The 20,618-nt window shown below is 54.8% G+C and overlaps 7 protein-coding genes across 7 annotated transcripts; 4 read left to right on the top strand and 3 right to left on the bottom strand.

The window, feature by feature from the left end:
• Positions 1–484: 484 nt before the first annotated feature.
• CDEST_02932 (Putative RED-like protein) lies at positions 485–2,694 on the bottom strand. The gene is made up of 2 exons (XM_062919091.1): positions 2,140–2,694; positions 485–2,085 (listed from the first exon to the last, which is right to left on the bottom strand). The coding sequence occupies exons 1-2, from the start codon at positions 2,283–2,285 to the stop codon at positions 633–635; spliced, it is 1,599 nt and encodes a 532-aa protein (XP_062775142.1). The 5' UTR covers positions 2,286–2,694; the 3' UTR covers positions 485–632.
• Positions 2,477–7,602, top strand: CDEST_02931 (Putative DNA repair protein Rev1). Its single transcript, XM_062919090.1, has 2 exons — positions 2,477–2,962; positions 3,020–7,602. The coding sequence occupies exons 1-2, from the start codon at positions 2,715–2,717 to the stop codon at positions 6,237–6,239; spliced, it is 3,468 nt and encodes a 1,155-aa protein (XP_062775141.1). The 5' UTR covers positions 2,477–2,714; the 3' UTR covers positions 6,240–7,602.
• CDEST_02930 (Putative carbohydrate-binding WSC) lies at positions 6,245–7,614 on the bottom strand. The gene is made up of 2 exons (XM_062919089.1): positions 6,910–7,614; positions 6,245–6,785 (listed from the first exon to the last, which is right to left on the bottom strand). Exons 1-2 carry the CDS (start codon positions 7,191–7,193, stop codon positions 6,566–6,568), a joined length of 504 nt encoding a protein of 167 aa, XP_062775140.1. The 5' UTR covers positions 7,194–7,614; the 3' UTR covers positions 6,245–6,565.
• Positions 7,615–8,257: 643 nt separating this feature from the next.
• On the bottom strand, positions 8,258–9,470 carry CDEST_02929 (uncharacterized protein). Its single transcript, XM_062919088.1, has one exon. The coding sequence runs from the start codon at positions 9,270–9,272 to the stop codon at positions 8,799–8,801; it is 474 nt and encodes a 157-aa protein (XP_062775139.1). The 5' UTR covers positions 9,273–9,470; the 3' UTR covers positions 8,258–8,798.
• Positions 9,471–11,678: 2,208 nt separating this feature from the next.
• CDEST_02928 (Putative S-adenosyl-L-methionine-dependent methyltransferase superfamily) lies at positions 11,679–13,673 on the top strand. The gene is made up of 9 exons (XM_062919087.1): positions 11,679–11,878; positions 11,941–11,970; positions 12,034–12,124; positions 12,178–12,219; positions 12,292–12,446; positions 12,522–12,559; positions 12,636–12,773; positions 12,871–13,290; positions 13,365–13,673. Exons 1-9 carry the CDS (start codon positions 11,834–11,836, stop codon positions 13,516–13,518), a joined length of 1,113 nt encoding a protein of 370 aa, XP_062775138.1. The 5' UTR covers positions 11,679–11,833; the 3' UTR covers positions 13,519–13,673.
• A 1,237-nt stretch (positions 13,674–14,910) lies between these two features.
• On the top strand, positions 14,911–15,587 carry CDEST_02927 (uncharacterized protein; the record flags this gene model as incomplete). The annotated part of the gene is made up of 3 exons (XM_062919086.1): positions 14,911–14,936; positions 15,132–15,269; positions 15,344–15,587. 3 exons carry the CDS (start codon positions 14,911–14,913, stop codon positions 15,585–15,587), a joined length of 408 nt encoding a protein of 135 aa, XP_062775137.1.
• Positions 15,588–16,397: 810 nt separating this feature from the next.
• CDEST_02926 (uncharacterized protein) lies at positions 16,398–17,021 on the top strand (the record flags this gene model as incomplete). The annotated part of the gene is given in 3 exon segments (XM_062919085.1): positions 16,398–16,481; positions 16,492–16,881; positions 16,902–17,021. The coding sequence occupies 3 exon segments, from the start codon at positions 16,398–16,400 to the stop codon at positions 17,019–17,021; spliced, it is 594 nt and encodes a 197-aa protein (XP_062775136.1).
• Between the last annotated feature and the right edge of the window lie 3,597 nt (positions 17,022–20,618).

Genomic DNA, 20,618 nt, shown 5'->3' with positions numbered 1-20,618 from the left:
GGTAGGTAGGTGTTAGGTCTTTACTCACTACTGGCAAAGAAGGCGCGGGGCAGCCGTCGTAAGCGGAGTCGAGCGGCCTTTCTGATAACAAATGAGGCGGTGCCCTCCGAGCACCGCTGCGACCCGACTCAAGGCACCCATCCGCCCTGCACCCGTTTCGGAAGGTCCAGCAGACCGCACACGCCCGCCCACGGACCACACCGAGAGCCTCCCGTGTTAGCCGGGATGTCGAGCATTCGGCCAGGCTGAGTCATCGTGAACTTTGAAATCTTCAACGTCATCTGTGCTTTTAATAGCCCGCCGCTCCAAGGTTATCACTCTGTAACGGTGCTCGAAAGCAACGTAGGGCATGGCGGACTACTTTCAGGTTGAAACCCAGCCGATCGCTGGGGAGGGCAAGCTCCAGCCAGATTCCTAGCAATATGCTTGGTCAATGACAAACGGTGACGCTGTATGTGATGGGGATGCTCCGATGGCATTGTGCGCGTCAAGGGTATCAATTTGTACAAACAGTGGCTGAGTGTATGTTTGCGAATGGCGTGCCGTGATGGCAAACTGGAGAACCAGCCGCAAGAGAGCAACAGACATGCGTTTACTCTTCATCACGGCCGTCGCTCGCCCGTTCAAACCTACTACTTGCTTGCCGCTTTCCGTTGCTCCATCACCCGGAGCACATCAGCCGCGTTGTTGGCGTCGCCCTTCCTCTTCTTGGCACCCCTCTTCCTTTTGCTTTTGCCGCCCTGGCCGTCTCCTTCGTCTTCGTCATCGTTGCCCCATTGCGAAAGCTTGACCGGCGCCTCGTCAAAGTCCGCTTCGTCTTCAAACCTGCTGGTGCCGAAGCCCATGTCCAAATCTTCGGCGTCTCGGTCCACGCTCTGCAACATTCTCTTGTGCCGCTCCCGCCGGGCCCTGGCCTCCTCGTCGTCTTCGTCCTCTTCGTCGTCCTGGCGGTCCTTGTTCGCCGCGTTGAGCTGTGCTGCCCTCTTGAAAGCAGCCTGGATAGCTGGGTCGGACATGGAAGGGCCCTTGAGCGCCTGTGAGGAGATGAGATCCGTCTTGGCGTCCTTGAAATAGTTGCGAGCCTGCACCGGCCGCGGCGGTGGCGGCATCGCTATTGTGTCGGCGCTTCGTTCGTCCTTAACCTCCTCTTTCTTGTCCTTGACCTCGCCGTCGCTATCTTCGTCGGTACTGTCGTCCATCCCTGCAAGCGGGTCGTAATCATCTCCTGCATCGGCAAAAATGTCATCGTTCTCGTCTTCTTCGAGCTCCTCCTGTTGCTTCTTGTAAAACTCGGGAACCTCCATCCCCAGCGGTTTCGCGTCCTTGTCCGGAATGAACTCGTTGCGCTGTTCCTGTACAGCGCCCGGTTGGACCTTGCGGATCTTTCTCTTCTCATGACCATCTTCGTCGACGATAATCAAGACTTCGCGACCCTTGCTGTCTCGCTCGATTCGAGTTCCGGGTTGTTGCTTGGCGCCGATCTTCTTGAACTTGTTGCCCAGCGCAGCTTCCTGCTCAGCCTTGGCGGCCTCTCTCGCGGCCTTCATCTCGGCCAGAATCTGGTCACGGCTCCTCTTCTTTCCAGGAGCAAGCGCCACGGGTGCGAACTGGCCCTTCTTTTTGACCTTCTCTTTTTCGACAGCCTGCACCTCTGTATCTGCCAGCTGATCGAATGCTTCGTCTACCTCTTCTTCGGGCGGACCTTCTTCTTCATCGGGGCCGTTTTTGCTATCTCCGTAGACATCCTCGCCTTTTCGCACCCTCTCCAGAAGCTTGAAGTCCAATCCTTTGATCAAATGCGTGCTCGAAAGGTCTCCTCCTGCGATTTCGCTACTGAGCTTCTCGAACGTCGCCTGGTCAATCTCCTCATTCTTCAGCGCTTGTTCCAGTGCCTTTATCCTCTTTGCGCGGTCGTCTTCCTCTTCTTCGTCGGTTCGTTCTCGTGCTCGGTCAACATATCCGTCCGCAAGTCGGGATCCTTTCGGTGTTGATGTACGAAATTTCTTTTGGGGCTGGGTCGTTTGATTCCTCGCAGCCAGCTGCCGCGCAAATTCGTTTCGACTGTTTCCACCTCCGACAGAGCGCCTAAAGCATACGTCAGTTCGCAACTCGAATCCATTGATCGAAAGTGCAACATACGGAGTCATGGGAATGCTTGATCGCTGTCGCGATCCCAACGCGCCAGAAACAACCGGGCTGTCGCTGCTTTGAGACGCTGCATTGCTTGGAGATTTGGGCTTGACTGAGTCGGCGCCCAGAAGCTTCCGAAATTGTTCGTTATTCATGGTCGCAATCTCTCATAAAGTCGACGGCAGAGAAGAAAGACCAAGCCGGGCTAAACTGGCAGTTGGCGTTGCTGGTGCTACGAAAGATGCTCGGATGAGGCTGGATTAGTCATTCGGACATGGGGTGTGCAGCAACGCGACGGACCCACTCCACTTAACGCGGTCTCTTGCAGGCGTCCACCGACCGCGGCATGTGTTCTATCCCATCACCAATGCAACTCAAAACGATGCCGGCTCACGCCAAGAGGAACAGATAGCAGCCGGAACCCCTTCCCCGGATAAAAAATGTTTGGCATCAAGCACTTGGATGTCGTACTGCATCAAGTTTGAGGGATCAACGGAACTCCCGATGAAAATACACGCTGTGAGCACCACCTACGGTCTCAAGAGAGCCGTCATTTATACGCGAACCCCGAAAGCTCCGGCAACATGAACAGTCGCCTCGACAAGAACTCCTCGCAGGTGAGGAAGAGAATCGAGAGTCATGAGTTCGTAGACGAGGATGGCGAAGAATATGAGCGCAGCGCTTTCGGCGGCTTCGGCGATTACTTCAGGCGCAAGAAGATCAAGCTGCAAAACCTGGATGCGGACATACGAGCTGCTTCGACCGACAAGCCCCAGATCTTCAAGGGCGTCGTTGCGCACGTTATGGGCTATACGCAACCGCCGCTTCACGTGTACGTTCTGCTCTAAATACCTCATCGAGGGATCGACCACTAATGTTAACTTACTAGATTGCATCGTGAGCTTGTTCAACATGGCGCAGGCTTCTTGCAGTACCTGGACTCAAAGACCATGGCGACACACATCATCGCGTCTTCTATTCCACCCAAAAAGTCCGTCGACTACAGCAAATACAGGATTGTGAAGCCCGCCTGGGTCACCGACTCGGTTGAAGCCGGTAGATTATTACCTTGGTCGGACTACCGTGTGAACAACAATGATGGGCCACGCCAGAAGGTTTTCAAGCTCAATGACTCCAGAACCCTCAGCCAGACGACTCCGCAAGCCAAAAGGGGATACAGAGAACAGACGGACGCCAGCTTTTACACCAGCCAGTTCAAAGCAACCGCCGGAAGTCCTGCAACGCCTTCGTTGAGTCGGTTCGCAGAGCGCGCCGAGTCGCCTCTTGCTCGTTCCCATGCTCGCGATTCCAACAGCCCTTCGATCCCACAATTTGTGAAGGGGCCGCCACTCAAACACAAAGACGATGTTGAAGAGTTTGACGATATGGAAGTTGACGAGTTAATGGTCGACTTTGTTCCCGAAGAAGACAAAGTCGCCAAGATTGAGAAACCTGACATACAAGTTATACCAACCGCGGTTGAGAAGCCAAAGCAAGGAAACAAAATGCCGGAGAGTATGACATCAGAAGAGCACAACGCCGCGCTTCTGTCGGATCCCAAGATATGGAAGTCGTCAACAGCAAACCCTGATTTCCTGAAGCAATTCTATTCTGAAAGCCGCCTCCATCATCTCTCCACCTGGAAAGCAGAGCTGAAGTCAAGAATGCAGAGTCTTGCCAAAGAGAAAGGGGTGTCTCCCAAGACCATCAAGGGATACCGAGGGTCGCGACGGTACATCATCCACGTCGACTTTGACAGCTTCTTCTGCGCCGTCTCCATCAAGAAAACCCCTCAGTATGTTGACAAGCCGACTGTGGTTGCTCACAGCAGCGGGACAGCCTCTGAAATAGCGAGCTGTAACTATGTTGCGCGTAAGTTCGGGGTCAAGAACGGCATGTGGATGAAGCGGGCGCTGGAGCTGTGCCCGGACATCAAAGTATTGCCTTACGATTTCCCTGCCTACGAAGACGCAAGTCGGTTATTCTACGAGTCGATCCTCGAGCTGGGGGGGGTTGTTCAGAGCGTCAGTATTGATGAGGCGCTTGTCGACATAACCTCCATCGTTCTTTCCACTGCGGTATCCGACGGCGCTGGAGTCGACGATAGCAGCATATCGATGGAGCAAGAAAGGGCCGAACAGATCGCGCTCGCGCTTCGGAACAAGATAAAGGAATCGACTGGTTGTGCGGTATCAGTAGGCATCGGAGGCAACATCCTACTTGCCAAGGTTGCTTTACGGCGAGCGAAACCCGCGGGACAATTCCAGATCAGGCCGGAACAAGTTCTCGACGTTATCGGAGAACTCGAGGTAAAAGATCTGCCTGGAGTTGCTTATAGTCTGAGCGGAAAGCTCGAGGAAATCGGCGTTAAGTTCGTCAAAGACATCCGCCAAGTGTCCAAGGAGCGATTGTCTTCGTCACTGGGCCCAAAAACTGGAGAAAAGCTGTGGGAGTATGCTCGGGGCATCGACCGCGCCGAAGTGGGAGAGCAACCACCGCGTAAGTCTGTCTCGGCCGAAGTGAACTGGGGCATCCGCTTCATCAACCAGCAGGAAGCTGAAGAGTTCATTCTGAACCTCTGCAAGGAACTGGAACGTCGCCTTCTGAACGAGCAAGTCAAGGGAAAGCAGTTCACCATGAAAATCATGCGCCGGGCCCTGGACGCGCCCCTAGATCCACCGAAGCACCTGGGGCACGGAAAATGCGACTCTTTCAGCAAGAGTATCTTGTTTGGCGTGGCAACGCACAACGCCGAGACCATCGCGAAGGAGGCCGTGTCGATACTTCGGTCTTACAGATTTACCCCGGGTGACCTTCGAGGTCTTGGTGTCCAGTTGACGAGACTGGAGCCGATTAAGTCTGGCGCAGCCGGGCCTGAGAGCAGTCAACGGCGGCTGGCATTTCCCAGCTTTGGCGGCCAATCCGGGGCAAAAAAGGCTCCGGCAGATCCGATCGAGGATTTGCGGAGCCCCCAGAGGCCGAAGTCGACTCAGAGTCGAGGAGGAGGTGGAGGAGACGTAGCACAGGACCCTATTGCGGATGACCCCTTGACACCAAGAAAGCCCAAGGTGCACCCTGCTTTGGCACTAGCACGGGCCGGTGAAAATGATGCAAAGGCACAAACGCCATTGAACATCATGGGGACCCAATTCATCCTCCCTTCGCAGGTCGACCCAGCCGTTTTGGCTGAGTTGCCAGGCCACATTCGGGCTAAGCTGCAGAGAGGCCAGAGGCTCAAGTCGGAGCCCAGGAGGCAGGCATCTCCACAGATCAAGTCAAGGAGCAATAGCCCCGCTGTGCAAGATGAGATACCCTCACAGGTCGACCCAGAAGTCTACAACGCTTTGCCCGACGATATGAAAGCAGAGGTCCTAGCACAGTATGGCCGAAGAAATGTGCAGCAAACCCGCCTGCCACAGTCGCCGCACAAGGACAGGTTTATCCACCCGAAACAGGTCACAACCCCAACAAAGAGAGGTGGCAGAAGCCTATTCAACAACGCCAGGGAGCGGCAGCAGGATGCAGCAGCAAACCGCCTACAGACAAACTTCCTGCCAAACAAAGACGCCGGAAACCCCCATGAAGAGCTGGACGAGCTGGATCAGGAATTTCTTGCGGAACTACCCGAGGATGTCCGCAAAGAAATCATTGAGGACCATCGCAAGAAACGGCTGGCGAAGCGATCCGGGCTCCTGTTCAACGCTCCCTCTCGGCGGCAACACGGCGGAGGCGAGCTGGGCGAGCCTCTGCCTGCCGGGCAAACCAAGCTCCAGTTCCCAGCACCGCCGCCCAGGATCAACTTTATGGGTTCCGCTGTGAAGTCTGTCCAGGAGATCAAGGACATGCTCGAGGCGTGGCACGACGGGACCCGGTACGACGGCCCCCACCGGGAGGACGTCGTCGTATTCGAGAAGTACCTGGCGAAGGTCGTGTTGGAGGAGAGGGACATGCGCAAGGCTGCGAAGCTGGTGCAGTGGCTCGAGTGGCTGGTAGAGGAGGACGGCAGCGAGGGGAGAGGAAAACAGGGATGGAGGAGGTCCATGACGGACATCAAGGCGGAGGTTCAGAAAGCCGTCGAGGACAGAGGCTTGGGTCCTCTAAAACTTTAGGATTGGTTGCAAATAGAAATCACGAGCCATGACATGATATCATTTAATGCTGGACCGCTCATAGCGCACGCGGGAGCGGAAAAGGAGAAGATGACGGGGGGGGGGAGCACATTTTGTGTACAACCTCGACTTTCTTCTTGGCCTCAATGTGGCGTGGGAAAGATGAGACATTGATCCAACTTGGGAAATTCTATAAGCCGGTAACCAGGGGGGTATCCTCCAAAAGCAAAGAAAACAAAATGTTGCGTGTGACTTCTCAAACGTCGCGCGCACTATCTGGCATGCTCTCCTCAACACTTCTCTCCTTTACCGGGGGATTACCATCGTCACAGCAACATCACATACGTCGCCAACGCCGCCACGGACAAGGCGGCCCAGGACGTCGAGGCGGTCGCCAGCCGAACGCCGCCGGCATTGAGCTTGTACACGCTCAGCTTCAGCGCGCCGCCACAGACCATGCCCTGGTTGCCGTCGCAGGGCAGGTTGCACTCGCTGTCGTCGAACTTGACCGAGAGGCCCGAGATCCTCTGGGCACACCAGCATTCGCTGCACACGCTGCGTCAGCCGATGGGTTGTTATTGCAGACACATTACACAGAAAAAAAACGGTAGAAGAAGAAGAGGAATGGGAAAAGAATACTGCCCGGCGGCGGCGACGGAGCGGGACTCACCGTGAGTACTCGAGGCCAGCATAGGTGTATTCCTTGTCGGCGCCGCTGCTGCAGAAGCTGAGGCACAACGGTACCGTCATGTTGCCCTGGAGGACGCGGGAGGCGCCGCCAGACAGGGCGCGCTCGTGGGCCGTGTTGGCGATGTCGTTGGTCTCATTGAAGCATCCCTGATACAGATACTTGTCGGAGCCCGTGTAGATCTGGAGCTGGGCGGCGGCGAGGGGCGCGAGGAGGGTGAAGAGGAGGAGGAGGGCGGCGAGACCGGGGAGGCCGCTGCGAGCCATTGTCTTTTCCGTTTGTGGGGGGCGAATGAAGCTAAATGAGCCGACTGGATGTTGAATGTGAACTGTGTTCCCCCGCTCTATAGACGACGGATATCGTGAGGTTCTGGGGTTGTTGGCCGTGGGTGTGTGGTTCGGAGCCACAAGCTGTCGGACAAGTCGTCGGTCGAGAGCTTATCAACGAACAGCCGCCGTCCTGGCGGGACAGTGGCGGTGGGGGCTTTGGCGAGTAGATTTAGACGGCGGACGGGATTACAAGTTCGAGGGGAGCCGGCAACGGGTATGGCGCATTCTCATACGGCGGGCAATCTCGCGGTGGACGATCGGCTTGCTTCAGGTTCTAGGACTTCACGCAAGAGGGTGGAGGAAGAGAGAGGGAGAGTGTGTGTGAGAGAGAGCGAGAGGGCAGAGGAGAGAAATTTACCTATAATTAGCAAACAGCGCGATGGCGGAGCAAAAGGGTTGGTTGAGGCAGGCTAGAGTAATAATTCATCCCGTTCGGGCGGCGGCGGCGGCGGCGGCGGCGGCACGACCCTTGAAGGAGATTTGCTGACCATCACCCTACATGTGAGTTGCTGGCCCGATGGTGGTTTGGGCTTAGACCGGGCTGGGCTTGGCTGCCAAACCATCATTCACCACTTTCTGCGCGTTCACTCACGTCTTTCCATAGGTCCAGAGGCACAGGCACCAGTGGCTTCTCGATGGAGGGATTTGGGTGAAAGAGGAATGGGCTTAGCGCGGGCGAGTCCGATGGCGGTTCGAAGCACTCACTCTCATGTCAACAATGCCATGTCACTTCCCGCGTCTGCAGAGACGCGGGGGGGGGGGGAGGGGGCCCCCCTGTTTGGACCGTCCAGAGGTTCCACTACAGCTGAAGTTTTGGCGCTGTTCTAGACCGATTTGAGACCATCTCTAGGGGAAGGTGTGGTCCGTGTGTTCAGAGGCGCCTGCCGGCCGTGTGGGAACGCCGCCCGGGTGCCTCTTCCGTCCGCGCGAACCTGGCCAAATTCCCCTTCACCTACGAGGTTGTACAACAGAAACTTAGACAATTATCTTGTCGTTCCAACATTAAACTAGCATCGCTATCACATTCAGTCCTAGTGCGACGCACCATCCGATCGCAGTTGTTTACTACTGGTTTTGGAGAGCACACCAGAGGCTCTACTTCTCGACTCAATCCCGTCACAAGGCGCATCTCCCAATTCTCTGGGAAGTCCTGGTCTCGTCCAGATCTTTCAACAGCTATGCTTATCCAATGGCTCCATAATTATCGCAAGATACTGCTACCTGTTTGTTTATTCCTCCTCTAGCTGCTCCTGCGTGGGTGTGGGCGGAGTTGGGAGACGCTACTATGCTTCCGCCTGGTTGCAAGTGCCACTTCTCGTTCCCCCACGAGTGGTTGTGATAGAACTCTCTGCCTGAAGTCATTTTTCTTCATTTTCAAAGTTGAGCTCGGCTTGAGGTGCTTTATGGTTGGAACTCTCGTCTTCCTTGTTTAATCTTCGATGTCCAACTTCATTTCCATCGTCGCGGGCGTTTTCTTCATAATTCATCACTTCTTCGGAATCAGAACGACCCAGCCACGTGTCGAGAGGACCAGCGGGCGACTTACAATGCACTCATCTCTAGATTCCCAAAGATTCTCGCCTTCAGCGTCACCTCGATGTCGAGATTCAGTCCCAGGTGCACGGCGAAACCCCTGCTACCTCTTGACCCACCCCCTACCACGGAGCGCTTCTGCCGTGCCGGCTGCATCCCGCTGGGCCTCCGTCTGCCCCGGCCGAGATTATGGCCGATCTTTCTCGAGGGTACTTCCCCATCGGACTCTGTGTCAGAGGTGGACAAGTCCCCTGGCCCTGCCAGCACAGCCGGAGGCGGCGGGGCCGGAGGCTCATGAGTCGTCAGCTCGCGGTTTGTTGGTTGGACGGGACTGTTTCCCATGTCGATGAACGACGTCTGCTCGATGGGCAAGGACTCGTCGAACGGCATTGGGCACCATATGTACCGGTCATCGGCGAAGGGCTCAACGGAGCCGTACATCTCCTTGGGAAGCCACACCGTGAGACTGTCACGCTTCTTCATCTTCTCTGTCCTGTTCTTTGAAGCGAGTGTGGTGTTTGTAAGCGAGTGAAGGGACAACGATGAACAGAAAAAGCGAGTGTACGGAAAGCGAATGACCGACGAAGTGCATGAACGCCTCTCCAAAGGAAATAAGCAGGAAGAGGAGAGGGTGAGGCATGGCTTCTAAGTAGTCAGCATGTTTCTCTTGTCATCACCAAATTCCGACATGACAGCAGGCAACCCGAATCTTGGCACACTGCAGATGCCAGAAACCGCCCTACACCGGGGCTCCTCGATGAAATCATGTATGGGGCCGGGTAGTATTCGCTTTGGGCTTCGCGAGCACGGAGCTGGCCAGGAACCGACCGAGATCTGCAGGCCGATCGCTATGGGAGGGCTTACCGTTGCAACGGGTGATGCAAGCGCAAAAAACCCGGATTTTTTGACATCCACATTGAGGGCCCCCTCTGGAGGTGGGCACGCCACCGGTGGCATCCCAACACCACATCCTCTCGAGGGGTTCCAGTTTATTTGGTCTTCGTTTTTGCCTCTTGTTCGCCCGTTCGATCGGATTGGTATGCCCAACATGAGAATATCGACGACGGGTTGCTATTTTTGGAACCGCCTCAGGGTCCTGCTATGATCCCAGGAACCCTACTTGGACTGAAGGCCAGCGGAAAAAGAAAACGTTTTGGTCCGGATTCCTGGCTTCATTTGGCTTACTTTTTTTCTTCTTTTTTCTTTCCTGCACTCCGTCCCGCTTAGTAGACGCTTTCGTGGTGATTTCTCTCAGACATCGGTAACGAGTAGCATCGGACTGGACGGACGTTGGCGAGACCTCCCGTCTGCCGGCAAAAAGCCTAGTGCCCCTCAAGCGGTTCTCTCGTCCAGGTGATATTTGGCATTGCTGACTCATTATCAGACATCAGAAAGCAGTCCTCATTGGGCTTGGTGGTCGCCCTCATTCATATTCCTAGTCTCTATGCTCGCAGAAACGATACTGTGGATGTGGCCAACAACCAACACGTTGCAGGTCCCTCGTGGAGATATATCTTCCCGCTCTCCTGTTCAGAATTCTGATAGATGCAGTGGCATTGGTGCCACAAGACGGCTGGCGAACGACCTATGATGCACGGTGCTCACACTCTCGGTCTAGCGAGATAAGACCTCTACTTTTCCAGAAGCAATGGCAATCACTGATAGAACAGTTCACGTGTTAGACTTTTATGCATATATATAACAGATGAACACGAACTCAACAAGACCTAGAAAAAGCAGATCTGGGCGAACATCACTACGTTCAACTTCCAAAACCCAAGATAGCTTGTTGCCGGTACGTTGTTGCAATACACGCACCATTGACACGGTCCCCATTGCTTCCTGCTCTTGGTAAATGAATAGTAAATTCCAAAATAGCCAAATGCCACGCTGTATGACGGTAACACCACTCGCTGTCTACGGCATTCCTAACGATCACACGTAGTGTATCCAAGATGTCACGTAAATATAAACAGGCAAGATACTGCTGCGAAAATCAACGCGATGTTAAAATATGGCATCGGGACATGTGGTCTTTCGCGAGAGGAGAGGCCGAAACACGAGTCGTGGGTGGATCGGAGAAGAATGGCTGTTTAGAAGAGAACGAGCCTGGCACATGGCCATTGCGAATCCTGGCCTGACGGTGTTTCTGTCTTCTCCTCCCCGAGAACAGCTTCCTTTTCAAGGAGGTGAAAGAGGGAAGAATCAACAGCTTCGGCTCACGGCGTCGGTTTCGCCTCAGCATGTTCCGCACGAAAACCGTTACCGATATCTTCAACGAGGCGATCATGTCGCGCCCGGGTGTCTGGTTCAGCAACTCATCCAAGGACCTCACACCTGGCGGCAAACTTGTTTCATTCAATACGGATACATCTGCTTCAATGTATAATCCGCCGCTTGTCATACCCGTGTGTAGAGGGGAACCAAGTAAACCGTTTCACACTCCAACTGGCGCACTCAGCCCGAATCAACCATCCCTATTGATATGCAAACAATTTACACACATAAGAATACTTGTGAAACTTGCATTACTTGCACTTGAGAATTGTCGCGGTGTCTGTCGGTCCACATCTCTTGTCTGTAAAGGGGCAACAAGGTCGTCGAGGTGCATACTGTAACATCTTATCCAACTTGGTCTGCTCGGTGGGTTTGAATCTGGGGGCCACATTGGCCCATTTAACAAACAATGCCATTGGAAGATGCGTCCCCCCGGTCTTCTGCGACCTATCACATCCCTACATGCAAGGGGAGCGAGCAAGCAATGTTGGATCCGAATCCACGACACGCATATTTGTTCGTTGGTCCCGTCGTTCCCGCCCAGGCCCCCAGCAGGCCAAGAAGAGGGGGCTTTGCGTGTGCCTTATCCCATAAGAAACCAACTGAGAGCCCATCGTCTCCCGCCGTTCCCGTCTTCCTATTCCTTTAGTTGACTGTGCTGAAAATCCACCAGAGTCGGAATCCGACAGCTTATCACTGGGAGCATCATCTGCCAGAGTGACTACCGCCGTAAAAGAAGCCTGTTATAGAACCTGGGATCGTGCAACATGTCACAGGATAATCAACCTGTCGAAATCGTCGTGGACGACGGGGTATGGCCGGATTCATCACCTTTACTTCTGGCTCGCATCGAATAACTAACCAGAAACCGCAGCTGGACGATGATCAGTCGGAGGTTGGAGATGTAAGTTCATTACCCGCAATGGGAGGCGCTGAAAAATATGCCGGTTGACATGCCTTCGTTTAGAGTATGGCGTCATCCAGTACCAGTCTTCGTGAATCTCTTCTAGAGTACCGAATAGAGAATGGGAGAACTTATCACAAGTACAAAGACGGGAGTATGTCCAGCCAATCTATTTAGCGCCAACCAGCCGACTGACCTTTGGATCAGAGTACATATTTCCTAACGACGAAAGGGAACTGGAGAGACTGGGTAAGCTTCTTAAGTTACCGGGTACCCTCACCCTCATGTCTTTTCTGTTTTACTGACTATATATGCATCCAGACTTGACACATGCGCTGTGGTTTCTCGTGAGCGATGATAAGCTCGGCCTTGCCCCACCGTGCCAGGATGGCGCAAAGGTTGGCCGGGTGCTCGATGTCGGCACGGGGACTGGCATCTGGGCTCTCGATTTCGGAGACGAGCATCCCGAGGCCGAGGTAAATTGAGAAAGGCTTCCATTACTTGAGAATTCCGATACGGTTCTCGTAACCACTAACTCGAGATGTATCTAGGTCATCGCTACTGATCTCTCGCCAACGCTGCCTTCCTAGTATGTGTTATTTCTCTGTGCAAAGTCTCGAGCCGAAATGGCCAGTATTTGTGTGGCATTAACACTGTGATGCCAGCGTACCGCCAAACGTCAAATTCCAGGTTGATGATGCCGAGGAACCTTGGACGTTTTCGCAACCATTCCAGTACATCCACAGCCGAGTCATAACATCTGGGATTAGCGACTGGCACAAATATCTGCGTAGATGTTATGAGTAAGTTTGCCCCCAGAGGTTTATATCAAAACCAACTGGGAGACCTAGGTACCATACAAAACCGTTGGATGAGAAAATAGCTGATTGGCGCTTAAAGCAACCTCGAGCCAGGCGGATGGGTTGAAGTGCAAGAAATCGACCTTTACACAGCCTCTGATGACGACACGCTCAAGCCCGATTCTGCTCTAATGAAGTGGTGCCATCTCCTTCAGCAAGCCTCGGACAGGTTTGGAAGCCCCTTTGTGCGGATTCCAACGCTGAAAGAGGTGATGCTGGATGTTGGGTTCGTTGATGTGTCCCTGAGCGTGAGCAAATGGCCAACCAACGCTTGGCCGAAGGAGCCTAAGTGGAAGGAAATTGGCATCTGGAACAACGAAAACGTCCTCAGCGGAATTGAGGGTTTCTCCATGGCAGCCTTGACGCGTGGTCACGAGTGGACCCGTGAGGAGGTAAACGTGTTCCTCATAGATGTGCGAAAGGATCTGAAGGACAGGAACATCCACGCATATTGGCCGGTGTAAGCATTCCGCACTCCGCACCATGATTTCTTTCTGTTGTTGAGTCCCCCGAATGCTAATAGTACATGCACAGCTATTTCATCACCGGACGCAGACCTGATAATGTTGTTATTCCACAACCAGCTCCGGAGTCCTCCGTTGGATCGTCACCTGAGTCTGCTGCTTCCCCTCCAGCCTCCCCTCCAGTTTCGGCTCCGGTTCAGGCCCAAGCACAAGCTGCTTCATGATGATGTACGGTGTTTCTCGAGGTGGACGACGTAGAGTACCGTTGCCGAAAAGGCGGCGGTGGCCGAGGAATTACTGGTCGTGTTTGTACGGGCCAATTGCAAAGTTGCCCTTTTACCGTAGGCAGTGTATCATATAAAACACCCGAGTTTTGAACCCTCCTAGGCACTCTCTAACTGTGTTCGTATGGGACTGCACTGTCATGAGATTGAGGACATTGGTTGATTCGGAAAGCTCACCCGGTCTTCAAAATTCCTTCTCATCGTATGGAGGTACGTCTCCTTGTCTCGATATCAGCCAGTTCTCCAGGCACAGTTCACGGGGGGGTTGGCCTTTTGATTACAGTATAAGGCACGAGCCGGCTGTGTATAAAGACTCAACTGCGTCTGACAAATTGGTGACCCAGATGCAGGAGTGAAGCAGAAGCTCTGCGACCTGGTCCGGCAACGTTAACAAAACATCCTTGAGCAGATCATGGCCGCTGACGTTGAGTATAGAAACATCACGAGACCACTTTATATCCCATAGACGCAGACTAGGGAGCTCAGCGTGGTATTTATAGTAACATTTCAGTAGCTTCACGGATTTGCAACTTTGACGCTCTTTCCAGTCCCTGCAGTCTTGCCTTGTATCATGTATGTATAGTCTTGTTGTGATTTGAGCAGTCCCGAAAAAGTCCGTGAATGGTCCATAAACAGGCAGGGCAACTGTATCGACAGTTGGAACACTTCGTTTCCCATAAGCCCGTAGTGTCCTGCACTTGGCAATATCTACTATCAGACAGCCATTCTCTTCTGTGCAGCCACACGTTTTCTCAAAACACGTCCCAAAATTTACACCGTCGAAATTAATGCCGAGATATAAAAACATCCCAGGGAGAAAGTCTCTTCGGTCCGAAGGGCTTCCAAGCCACTCCCCTTAGCGGAGCGCCTTCATGCTCGGCCCCCCACGACAACCCTACGTCCTGCTCCGAAGCATATCGAAGGACGAGAGAACGAAAGGCTTAGAAAAGCCTGTATAGACCCCGTTCTCACTCTAGTCTCTGTGCTCGTTCAAGCGCGGCCCTGCAACGCTGTTGTTGAGTGGCGAGAGGGTATAGACAGTATGTTGCCCTGGATGTGCCGGGTCGGGCACATTGACCTCTAAGCTGACGTGGCTTTGAACTATTTGCATGGGGATTAAATTTCGTTCCTCGATGGCTGCTTGTGTGATTTTGTCCGTTGCGCAGGCCATGGAAACAAGAAATAGTTGACGATACGACCCGAGCAGCCGGTCTTGTTGTTGTACACTATTTATGAGCAATGGTTCAGTCTGCGAATAATAGAGAACCACATCCAGCACTGTATAGCAGTTTTTTCTCTGTCACTTGGCAAAGTTCACTGACATCTTCCGCCATGATGAAATGTAATGAGGCTTTGAAGTAGATCGTTGGTGGATGGGGTTCTCTCAACGGGAACTTGACGTGAATCTTCCTCGGGGACCTCCCTTCTGCCCCTCTTCAGCCGCCCCTCCGTATGATCCCAAAATTGCATCGAGCCATTATGTTCTCATCTAGTCCTGACCCCTTGTATCACATCAAGTCCATCACCAGCAAGTTCATCCCCGAATAGCACAGCGTGTACCCTTCCGGAACCTCTGTCTACTCCCCACCCGGCCGCATCACCTTCATCACCACAGCCAACGATACCACCCAGGCCGACTTCCGGCCCAGGGAGACCCCCCTCCACAACCATCCAGGCAACTCCAACGACCGGTGGTCCATCGTCGCGCAGCACAGTCTGGGCGTCGGCGGCACCTAACGTTTCCCCGACGTTACCTGCCGGGAAGGGCAAGCGCAAAGGGGAAAAGTCCAAGGACCGGCGGCTCCCAGAGCGCCGCGAACGGCGCGCCGTCCGGCATGTCGACGGTGAGCACGACGACGGCAACGCTGCCCAGCGACGTCGGCGGGAAACTGGTCAACACGTTCGAGGTCGCCGAGGACTGCAGCAAGCACGTTCTCGTCACGGACTTTGGCGGCACGCCCCAGACGGCGTGGCCCTACCGTCTGGCCCAGGCGGACGTGTTTGTCTAGACGGTCAAGCTGCAGATGGCACTGTTTCGTGGGGAGGACTGCAGGTTCCGGTGACCGAGATGTTCAGAGCAGCTCCGATGGTTCAGTTCTCCAGTAGCTTGTCGCTCGCTCATGGGGCATATTCAACTGTGAACATTGACATACCTACGACACTTCGCACGATGGCTTTAGCTACCGTTGCAGATACCTGACCCCCATCACGCTCATGGATGTTGCATAGATGACATGGCTTGGGGGCATGTCCCGCACGAACGAGCGTGGAAGGGTAGCTAGTTGAAAGCACTTCAAACCGTAACAAGTGCTAATTCCAACTACAGGTTTACCAAGGTCGTAATACGTATGTACCTAGGTTGACTGTTCATCGGAGCATTACTTTTGACGGCGGAAAGAGACGCAACAAGTGTACGTACGCATGGGCAAAATGGATGCTCGCAGTGCAACGAGAGAAGTATGCGCCGACGACAGATGCCCTCGTTTCCACGACAGGAACCACCCCTGAATCACTGCGAAACTCACACGAGGGGGAGGTGACTTGAAGAAGACGCCGCGAAGCTTCCCTCGCCGAGTCCATGCGATCTCGTAGATACAAGATGACTCGGCCAGCGGCAACACTGCGAGTTTCCCAGTTCCTAACGTCCATTATGACATTGCTACAAGAGTTTCAATGCCCGACCAACATTGTTTTCCTAAAAGCACTCAAGTCCAAGCATCAGCATGGATCTCGCTTGGCCCCCTAGTACTCAGAAGAGGACCCGAAAGAGAAGAGACGCGTCTCGGCTGTCACGTCGGTAGCCTGGGAACCCGGCCTCGATGAGTCGTGCCGGGCCGGATCGGGGGGTTATCCACATCCGCTCGCCCCGGCCGGCGCGGGCGACGCGGACGAGACACACGGAGGTGACGAAAGGCACCGGACCTACTGCCTGAGCTGGGCAACGCCATGGCCTCGAGCCCGTCCACTCCGAGAGCAAGGCAAGACGCGCTACCGCACTACAGATCCATAAGTATCGCGATCGCCAGAAGTCCGCGCTCAGCGCCTGAGATCGCGTTCCTGTCGCGGCGCGTTGCTTCAACACGATACTCGGAACAGACCACAACCTCAAACAAAGAAAGGAGGAAAAGGGGAACCAAAAAAAGAACCCCCCTTACCACAAGCCAGCCTGAAACCACGCGGCGCCATCTCGAGGGCTGGCGCGCCAAACCGGAGCAACAGACGTGGCCGCAAGCCCTCTCCCAACGGTTTTCTTTGTTCTCCAACGCCGCCAGTCCTTCAGCTTCAAGGGGAAAAGGGGGAGAAGTTGGAAACTAGAACGAAAGGCCCGCCCCGAGACTTTTGTCTCACACGATGCGAAACCAACCAACAACGGTGGGCAAAGAGCGAGACAGAACCAACGCGGTCCCAATCCTAGACCTCCTGCTTCCCACCCCGGTGTTTAACGCGTCGGGCTTCAAGATATTAGGACGACGAAGAGAGGAACGAGAGCGCTCGTTTTCCCGCCGTCATTATCGGGGGGGGGGGGGGGGGGGGGAGGACTCGTTTGACCTGTGGCTGACTCGTGGCGGAGGACCGGTCGAGAACCTGCAGGCCACGAATGAGAACACCGCCGGGTTGCCCGCGGGCGAGCAAGATGAATCGCCCCGGGCGATGCTCCGGAATCCATCCCCTCCCCGCGATCTCTCCTCTCCCCTCCGTGCACGCCATCCCGGCGGTCAGACAGACTAAAGCGATGCCCTTCTCAACCCCCCTCCCCAAGACTAATCCAGACGAGGCAGCGCCCTCGACGGCTTTGTTGTCGACAAGGCGTTTGACGGCATCCGGTTCGCTCGGGGAACAACACTTGACCATCCCCTCGACGACGCGGGGCAACCAAGTGCCATGACAAGTCCACCTCTCTAGACTTTACTGGACTCCTCTGCCGACGCCGCCGCCATCTGACGCCTTGCACGCTGTATCGCGGTGATACCATCGAGGGCCCGAGCCCCCCTCCCCCTTCCATCCTGAAAGCCGGATGGGCTGATAGCAACAGCGGTAGTCGATCCGCGCGGTCTTTCGTCCCTTCCCCCTCTCCCGTCGAGGATACCCTGGCTTGTCAGTGTCGTCCCATCACCCGACCCGACATGTGACACGGATGCTCGTCGAGTCAAGTAGGCCCATCAGCCGGCCAGCCGCGGCGCCTGGCGTGTCCGCGCGAGTCCCCGAGCGCCCGTCCGTCCGCCACCAACCACCTGCCACCCTATCTTTCGTTCCTGAGAGGCAGGTAAAAGCAGCCATGAGACGCGGGGGGTTTGTTTTTTTCTTAGCCAGGAAAAAGCAATTTATACACAAATGCACACACTCACACACACACACACCGCACTTCCGTGGAAAACTCTGCCACGGTGGTTATGAACCATTGGCATCGGGGCATGACGCGGATGGGAAGAATGGTGTGGACGGAGGCCCGGGCAATGATGGTGGTGGCGGCGCATGTTTGTTTCTGCGCTCTCGGCGGCGGCCGTAGCTCCACAGAAAGCAATGTTTGCTGCTGCAACTAAGCATGCCGAACATTGAACAGCAGCAGTGAGACGCATGCGATGCCCTCTCACGGAGTCATGGACTCCACCGACATACCCATCCATGCCGGCGTGCGCGAGTGTGCCCTCACCGTGTGCCGATGGTGTCCACGAATATTCCGCGACGGGCTCTAGGATCCCTACCGTGATCATCAAATTAGACTACAACGTGTGTTAGTCCAGCAACCCCCCCTCCAAGAGAACGTCATGACAGTCATGCCTCTCCCCCCCATAGAAGGGAACGCCTCCGTGGGCAGTCCGCGAAGGTGAAGATCGACGGAGGTAGGAAGGTGGACATGACGGTATCCGAATTTTGATATTCGGCGGTGAGGACCGATTCGGGGATAAGCGTAACCGATGATGCTCTCTCGTCTCTCGTCTCTCTTATGAGGCAGGGGATCGGTAGTAGCGTCGCAGCGTAATGTCCCTTTCTCGCATGACGATGGCCCCCCATCTCAAGCTGGCAGAGCCCCCCATCCGGATCTTCAACTAGAGACCGAAGATCCCAATTTGGACCCAGGAACATGCCACCAGAGGGCACGCCGCTAGCAGCCCAATTGCCCTAATCCCCCCCAAAAGGTTTAGGCACGCAGCGTCCATCAGCGCGGTCGGGTTCAGGGTCCTTGGAGACACCTCTGAAGATAGAATTTCGGGGAATAAGTCATGAGGAAGCTCATTATGGACCGATGACTGGGTCCAGAGATACCGCACACTAGTGTAGTCACCAAGTCTCGATACACTCGCTCGCCCAGAGCACCCTGTGGTGCGTGATTCTCTTGGTCATCCTTACTAAGGCCCTGATCAACGTGAGCTTGTGGCGACGACACGCGTGAGGTATCACGCAGCAGTGTAGTCAGTGCGTGCTGTTGGCACTGGGTGCTGGCTGGGTGCTGCTATGCAAAGGCAGCCCACAGTTTTCCCCCTAAGCCCCGGGCACAAAACTCCAAGCGATGCCGATGAACCCCGGACGCCCGGAGAGGCAGCCGGTTTGCTAAGGGGCGCAAGGCCCGCTTGAGCCCTGACTCGACCTGTCACTTGTCGTCCCGAGCGGCATGTGTCGACGCTCGACAAGAAATAGATTCCAAACGTCGCCTAGAGGGAACCCATCCATCGAGAGGGGCGGGTTCCATCCACCCATCCACCCACACGCTCGAGATTCAGAAACACCCAGCTTGTGTTTCTTCTCTTTCCAACCGCTTAAGCCTGGATGCGCATGTTGCCTTGCATTTGCATGAGTGTGCAATCACTCTCACGCATGTTTGCTAAGAGCCTTTGCAACCTGCGAGCTTAGCCAGCCCTAAAACAACCAGAAAGGAGGGCATGAGGGGGAGAACCTCTCTCTCTCTCTCACAGCTTCCGCCCCCCCGTACCACTGCAATGCAGGTTTGAGGATTGTGACCGATGCACCCCTTTGCCGTCCATCACTCGGCATGATGCAGTCAGTCCAGTCTCTCACTCGTTCTCCTTCAACTCGACGATCCAGACCGCATGTTTCAGGAAAGCCATCGCTTCTTGGGACGCTGTCGCCGCAAAGTGACGACGGCACAGTCAAGTATTCCCATGTTTGATACCCGAGCTCTCGCGTTTGGTCCGGAAGATGGATGATGGGTTGCGGACTGCAAGTTGTGAGGGGTAATAACTGCTTCTGTAACCACCCACCTCCAGCAGCTTTGGGCCGCATCTCCGTTTCGTTGCAATTCCAACAGTGGCTGATTAGCGTCCAAAGTATCAATTTCCCGAGCAGCGAACCAGGCAAATTTTGGTGTTCGTACTCGGCGGACGTACAGATAGGGTAATACTTAATCCCTCTCACTTTGCGATACTGAAGACGGAAATGGGCTTGGCGTTAGTCCAGCGTTCGCTCTGCGCTGCAGGTTTCCCACCATCTAGGAATCCATCTATGATTGCCAGAAGCTTCCCGCCGCCGTGTCGAGGCATTGTCTGCACGTCGTTGCCCATTCAGGTGGATGTGTTGACGCATTGGTTGTCGGCCGTCTTCCCTGATCCATTCCCAAAGACCCGAGCATGAGATTGTGAGCCTTTGAGAACGGTGAGAAGCTTTGGGACTAATGACCGCTGACCACGGAGGCGTCACCGGTTTAGTGAGACAACCGGACGCGCTAGCTTTGACTGAGACTGAATCCCGTCGTTTTTCTGTCGCCTCGACTCGCCCATGCGGTTCTTGTCCGTCCTTGTCCGATTCCCGCGAAGAGATGGTCCAACTGGTTTGTCACCCAGAAGCCCCGGCCGACAAAGACTCTGAGGTTGGGATGCGTGACGCTTCAATTTCCCGTTCCCCACGCCAATCACTTCTAGAAGGTTGAGAAGGTCTAGCGAACGTCGGTAGTTGGAGCCAGGGAAATGAAATTATCTCCCCTTCGTGGACCCCACGGAAGATGGAAGCCCTTCTGGCTCAGATATTGGGGCCTATCGCGCTTGGCTACGAACCGCTGACGGACCATCGGCGGGACGAACGGGAGG

Source organism: Colletotrichum destructivum, chromosome 2, assembly GCF_034447905.1.
Source record: "Colletotrichum destructivum chromosome 2, complete sequence".
NCBI classification, from domain to species: domain Eukaryota; kingdom Fungi; phylum Ascomycota; class Sordariomycetes; order Glomerellales; family Glomerellaceae; genus Colletotrichum; species Colletotrichum destructivum.
Note: the sequence above shows the minus strand (reverse complement) of the source record. Positions and strands in the feature narration are given on the sequence as shown.

Bases quoted from the DNA above. Each gene is read 5' to 3' on its own strand.
- CDEST_02932 (XM_062919091.1), bottom strand. From the start codon at position 2,285: ATGAATAACGAACAATTTCGGAAGCTTCTGGGCGCCGACTCAGTCAAG. The intron at 2,086-2,139 runs GTATGTTGCACT...CGTATGCTTTAG, and splicing joins TCAAGCATTCCCATGACTCC to GCGCTCTGTCGGAGGTGGAA.
- CDEST_02931 (XM_062919090.1), top strand. From the start codon at position 2,715: ATGAACAGTCGCCTCGACAAGAACTCCTCGCAGGTGAGGAAGAGAATC. The intron at 2,963-3,019 runs GTACGTTCTGCT...TTAACTTACTAG, and splicing joins ACGCAACCGCCGCTTCACGT to ATTGCATCGTGAGCTTGTTC.
- CDEST_02930 (XM_062919089.1), bottom strand. From the start codon at position 7,193: ATGGCTCGCAGCGGCCTCCCCGGTCTCGCCGCCCTCCTCCTCCTCTTC. The intron at 6,786-6,909 runs GTGAGTCCCGCT...CAGCGTGTGCAG, and splicing joins GCTGGCCTCGAGTACTCACG to CGAATGCTGGTGTGCCCAGA.
- CDEST_02929 (XM_062919088.1), bottom strand. From the start codon at position 9,272: ATGAAGAAGCGTGACAGTCTCACGGTGTGGCTTCCCAAGGAGATGTAC.
- CDEST_02928 (XM_062919087.1), top strand. From the start codon at position 11,834: ATGTCACAGGATAATCAACCTGTCGAAATCGTCGTGGACGACGGG. The intron at 11,971-12,033 runs GTAAGTTCATTA...GCCTTCGTTTAG, and splicing joins ATCAGTCGGAGGTTGGAGAT to AGTATGGCGTCATCCAGTAC. The intron at 13,291-13,364 runs GTAAGCATTCCG...GTACATGCACAG, and splicing joins ATCCACGCATATTGGCCGGT to CTATTTCATCACCGGACGCA.